General features: G+C 40.9%; 1 protein-coding gene across 1 annotated transcript; it reads right to left on the bottom strand.

Annotated features, from left to right (window-relative positions):
• Nucleotides 1-334: 334 nt before the first annotated feature.
• LOC122929196 (olfactory receptor 1468-like) lies at nt 335-1,285 on the bottom strand. Its single transcript, XM_044282702.1, has one exon. The coding sequence runs from the start codon at nt 1,283-1,285 to the stop codon at nt 335-337; it is 951 nt and encodes a 316-aa protein (XP_044138637.1).
• Nucleotides 1,286-6,325: the final 5,040 nt, after the last annotated feature.

The following is a 6,325-nucleotide window of genomic DNA, read 5'->3' as shown; positions in this document are numbered from 1 at the left end:
TGGCCTTTGGTGATCCTCCAGTCCCAGGTGTGTTTACTTATGGCTGCAGTACCAATGGGGTCATATGTGCTGCTGCAGCCAATGACTGGCCTCAGTGGGTATGTGTCCCCATGCAGCAAGTCACTGCAGGATCACATACCACAAGCTCTGATGGGAAGGAGAAAAGCCCATAATCCTGAAAAAAAAAAAAAACTCTGCCTTACTAAAATTCAGTTTGTATCAACATTACCTAAATGACATCGTTAGAAGAAAGAAAAAAATATATTTTGATTACAAATATACATTAAATGTGTCTTAAACGATATCTTCTGATGGATCGTGTTACTCTCTTCTACTACAAGACGGTCTTCTTACTGCAAACCTTTAGATATACAATCAAGGAAGATTGAATCTCTTGGTTTCTGAGACTGTATATGACAGGGTTTAAGAAAGGGGTCAGCACAATGTAGAGAAGGGAAATAAACTTGTTAACAGGCACTGAATGTCCTCTGTAAGGGACCATGTAGATTATGATCATGGACCCATAATAGGTAGATACAACCCCCAAGTGAGAGCTACAAGTGGAAAAAGTCTTTTGTCGGCCTGAGGTGGAGGAAATTCCAAAAATAGTGATAAAAATGTGAACATAAGTTATAATAATAAATAAGAAAGGTAACAAAACTATAAAAACAGAGTGGACTATAATGTCAATACTCACAGGGGTTGTGTCTGAGCAAGAAAGTTCTAAAAGAGGCGCCAAGTCACAAAAGAAATGGTTAATAACATTCGACCTACAGAAGTCTAAGCCACATACAAGTACAAGTGTGATGAGGACTAACATAAAGCTGATCCCCCAGGATGAAATGATCAGACTGTATCTAAGCTTAGCACTCATCACTGAGATATAATGTAGAGGTCTACAGATGGCCAAGTACCGGTCATAGGACATGGCCGTGAGCAAAAAACATGCAGCACTAACCGACACCCCATAAAGGTAAAACTGAGTTGCACACCCAACAAAAGATATGATACTCCCCTCCTTTATGATAACATCCAGCATCTTAGGAACAACATTTGATATTTGGAAAATATCTGACAGTGCCAAATGTCCAAGGAAGAAATACATCGGAGAACGGAGACGTTGGCTTGTGGACACCAGTAAAATGATCAAGAGGTTCTCACATATAGTCATGGAATACATTAGAAGAACAATGGAGAAGAACGGCAACTTGTAATCATTCAGAGCCGGGAATCCCAGTATAAGGAACTCAGTGGCCATGGAGGAGTTGACTTCATGAACCTTCATCTCTAACTGTTATACGGAGGCCAAATTTATGACATTTAATTGACACATTGAAGCTGATCTTTATGAGGAAAGAAAACTCTTTCTCTCCATTAAAAAGGTTTTCTTTAATTCTTATTCAATATCAATTTCAGTCTTTTCCGCATGAAGCATTTATCAGATACTTGTATACAATTGATTTCCTTCATAATCCTCTCAAGAAAAAGTACATTAGATATTTTCTAAGGACTCGAACAGGATGTTCACTGATTTCTTCTGGAAAAAAAAAAAGAAAATGACACCGGATTTCATGTTCTGTGTACTGTACGGTATATAACTAAGCTTACACCCTCATGGAAAGGACCATTGGGAATATTATTATTGTACAACAACAGATTCAGCTCTCAAGGGATAATTCCAGGAATAAAAATAACGAGTCTCAGAGAAATATTAAGGACTGATTAGCAGTAAATTAGTTTTAACTAAATATACGGATTTTCTAATTATATAAGCAGAACATTCTATCTTGTTGGTAGAGTTCAACTAAAGATGAGTGAAATTCTTGAAATTTATTTTTTTGTCCGAAACAGAACATGATGATGGGCAGGTAGATACAGTAGCAGCAGTGGCATGATTGGGCTGGCGATAAGTAGCCACCTTCATCAGATCTATTCATCAGCCTTAGTCAAAGTTGTGCGAAAATCCTCACAGATTCATGCCTTATTAATTTTGGCAAATGTGATTTGGGGAACAATATTGGAATATGGGGGAAAAAACTTTTTCTGCTTGAGTGTGATGACACCACCTGCTGAAAGCCCTCTCTGAGATGACACTGAAGGCTGGACAAGACAGTACAGCGATAGCAAACTGGACTAGTTCTGGCCAGTGTTCTAATCAACCTCCCCAAAAGGTCATCTGGTCAAGAAACAGGGTAGAAGAAAAGACACAGTTCAGTAACGACTAAGCCTGTTTTATTTAGCCAGCGCATGTCTGTTTGCTGATGTGCTTCAGGGTGGTATGGCAATTAAAAAGGAGCTTTTCCATCAACAGCTGACCAGAAATATGAATGCCAAAGAGAATAATACAATGTGGGTAAAGGTGTGGAACAAAGCCCCATTTCCAGAATAATGAGACATGTTTTACAGACAGCTGGCCAAAGGGAGTAAAGCTTGCTAAATTATCCCCCATGTAATAACAATTTTGAAACATCTATTCTTATGTCTGTATGTTGTATCATTCCTTTATTATTTCTACTAGAAGTTATGAATAGATTGCTAGCAGTCTGCAGTAAGGGTGCAGAGGGGAGGTAACCAGTAAGGTGGGGGGTACCTGCATACTCTGACACTGGCAGCACTTAGTGGATAGAGTCAGACTGTGCATGGACACCCCCAACTGGTTAACACCCCTCTGTACCCTTACTGCAGACTGCTAGCAATTCATTCATAACTTCTAGTAGAAATAATAAAGGAATGATACAACATAGAGCCATAAGAATAGATGCTCCAAAATTGTTATTACATGGGGGATAATTTTGCAAGCTTTACTCCTTTTGGCCAGCTGTCTGTAAAACATGTCTCATTATTCTGGAAATAGGGCTTTGTTCCACACCTTTACCCACATTGTATTATTAGATTGCTAGCAGTCTGCAGTAAGGGTACAGAGGGGGGGGGGGGTAACCAGTAAGGTGGGGGATACCTGCATACTCTGACACTGGCAACACTGAGTGGATAGAGTCAGACTGTGCATGGACACCCCAACTGGTCACCACCCCTCTGTACCCTTACTGCAGACTGCTAGCAATTCATTCATAACTTCTAGTAGAAATAATACAGGAGTGATACAACATGTAGTCATAAGAATAGATGCTCCATAATTGTTATTACATGGGGGATGCATGAAGCTATTAAATTGGCATGTCAGGAGAGGGGACGGGACCTCTTTAACTTCTTATAGGCATGGAACTATGCCACATTTACCACAACTAAGTGGTACAGCAGCAACTGCACTGTAAGCAACTTGGCCAAGTGGGAGTTCAGCTTGTGAATAACTAATTGCTGGTCACGAATAGTTATCTCATGGCCACACATTGTGTTATGGATGTCTCATGATAGAGCAGAGGACAAAGAGGAGTCTGAGCAGGGGAAGACACAGTTGATTAGTGTTGAGTGAATCAAAGCATCCAAAGTGGAATTAGATCCGAAGTTTAGGAAAAATTTGATTCTCCACAAATCAGAATTTCCTTGCACTTTGTGGTAATGAATTATTATTTTTTTTTTCAAATGGTGGTTGCACGTGTTACTCAGTGAAAGTAAGAAACCTGGGAATGTGAGATCACCCACAATAACGTGCAGCCAGCCAATCCCCCGTTAGCCATCCCCCTGTGATGTCATAGCCCTATAAAAACCTTATCCCGCGCAGTCTCCGCCATTTCACTGTGAACTGAACATAGGGAGAGACATAGATAGGGAGAGTACAGGAAGAGTGCAGAGAGATCGTAGGGAGAGTTTATTGAGACTCTGGGGAGAGCGTAGGGAGACAGCAGAGTGACTGCAGGTTGTGTGTAATCGCTGCATGCATCTTGTTCAACCGTTGCGATATTCATAGTTAACCCGTTAATTTACTGATAGACTTACTGTGCCTCAGGGCACCTTTACACGAGGTACGTAAAGACAATGACACCATGGGTGTGCTTAAGAACGCCACCTTGTGTAAAAGCAACTTTCTTTGGTACAAATGATGGAATATGTGACCGAAATGACAATTTTGTGAATGATAATCAACAAGTCTAATGAGTCACCGCTGAAACATTCACTACACCAATAAACGACTGGTTTGTCGCTCAGTCATGCCAATCATCTACTTGTGTAAAGGTACCTTAACTTTTAAGACTTCATACTGAGATTGGGCCACTAAGTGGGATGAATTTGATTAGGCAGTGCAAAAATTAGGGGCACTCCATATTTGGGAATAGAGATAGCAAGTGATGGCTGGATAATATTTATTCTATACGTATTATAAAAAGCCAATGCATCAGACAATAGAACCATACATACAATAAAACTTATAACCAATGAATAGGGGCCTTCAAAATTCGCCAGAAAATAGTGAATGTTCATAGATATATCACATTCTAGTATTCGCAAATATTTGGCTGTTCCTACAATAATTCCCTATATGAATAATCGCAGGAAATGTTCGTTCCTATCTCCGGCCTGTGTCAGGCTCCAAATAATTTGCAAACAAGATCTTGCTGTATCAGATATTATCGTACTGCACACTGTCCGAATGTAGTCCTCCGTTATATTCGGATGATCCGATATATTAGTAATCGTGAAGGAGATCTCTCACCAGCTCGATGTTATAAAACGAAGATTCAGCCGATCTTACCCTACGCGGCATCCCACATGGTATGGAGTTTCGTCTCACGTGACTCCTCGGCTTGGCAGCTGTGAGACCTTAGATCCTTCTCAACGATTCCACCTCTAGTTCGAGACAATGGTAATAGTCCATATGCGAACGTCCACCGAACTGTAATCTTTTCCTATAGGTGGCTCCTGGTTTGTTGGGGAACGGCTCACTGTCCCCACTGTCCCCACTGTCCCCACTGTCCCAGCTGACCTGGTAGGAGCTGGTAAGAGATCTCCTTCACGATTACTAATATATCGGATCATCCAAATATACCGGAGGACTAAATTCGGACAGTGTGCAGTACGATAATATCTGATACAGCAAGATCTTGTTTGCAAATTATTTGGAGCCTGACACAGGCCGGAGATAGGAACGAACATTTCCTGCGATTATTCATATAGGGAATTATTGTAGGAACAGCCAATTATTCGCGAATACTAATATGTGATATATCTATGAACATTCACTATTTTCTGGCAAATTTTGAAGGCCCCTATTCATTGGTTATAAGTTTTATTGTATGTATGGTTCCATTGTCTGATGCATTGGCTTTTTATAATACGTATGGAATAAATATTATCCAGCCATCACTTGCTATCTCTATTCCCAAATACGGAGTGCCCCTCATTTTTGCACTGCTTTTTCTCATCTGTTCGTACGGTCTAGGTGGACCGAGAGGTGAGCACCCTGATCCATTCCGTTGATAGGTTGAGTCGCTGTCTTGCATTTTCCTCCATGATTAGGCAGTGGCTTGGGCATACCTGATTTATCGCGATTCATGACAAATTCGTTCAGAACAAATCAAATTTTTGGTTGAAGTCTGGTGAATTGGCCAAATCGAGTTTTATAAATCTTCACTCATCTCTAATGTTGATGACAGCAACACTCTACTGATCGAGGATGCAGCCTGGCTGCCACAAAAAATACAAGGACAAAGAGGACAGACTTGTTCTGACTCTAAATGATGGTCATTTCTATTTTCTCAGTGGATCTAGTGATGCGGCCACATGTGCTGCAATAGAGCCCTGGGTACCTATATTTGTGATTAAACACCCATGGCTTATTTTCTTCTTGCAGATCTTGCACATGGCAGTAGTTTTTTGTTTTGGCCTTGCGGAGAATACCTGCCATACAGGAGATAATAGCATAGAGCTAGAGGTAGCCGAGCTTGGCCTAGCTCTGGCACATTTTGATCCTGCCCACACAGTATCAGCGGCATCAGAAGTTCCTAAGATGACCACAATAGAAGAAGATCTGTCCTTGTCAGTTCTTGTGGAGGTATAGGCAGTACATTGCCACCGCTCTTTATTGCCGTTGTGGTCACTACTCTCCTCCTCAGCAGCCAGATCTAACAATTAAGACCTTTCCAATAAAAAAATCATCCTCATAGTCCTTAGTAGTGTTGAGTGCGAATATTCGAAAAGCAAATTTTTATCGCGAATATCGGCACTTCGAGAAATCGTGAATGTTTAGAATATAGTGCTACATATTCGTAATGATGAATATTATTTTGTTTTTTGAACACAGTACTCATCAGGTGATTATCCCTCCTGGATCGCGGGAAAGGCAGCCTAACATGATGTCAGCCATTTGTGCCAGAGTACCAACAGGCAAGACTTCGCTGTCGTCATCAGAAGGACCACTCTCAATCTCCTC

This window comes from Bufo gargarizans, chromosome 2, assembly GCF_014858855.1.
Source record: "Bufo gargarizans isolate SCDJY-AF-19 chromosome 2, ASM1485885v1, whole genome shotgun sequence".
NCBI lineage: Eukaryota > Metazoa > Chordata > Amphibia > Anura > Bufonidae > Bufo > Bufo gargarizans.
This window is presented reverse-complemented; position numbering and strand designations above follow the sequence as displayed.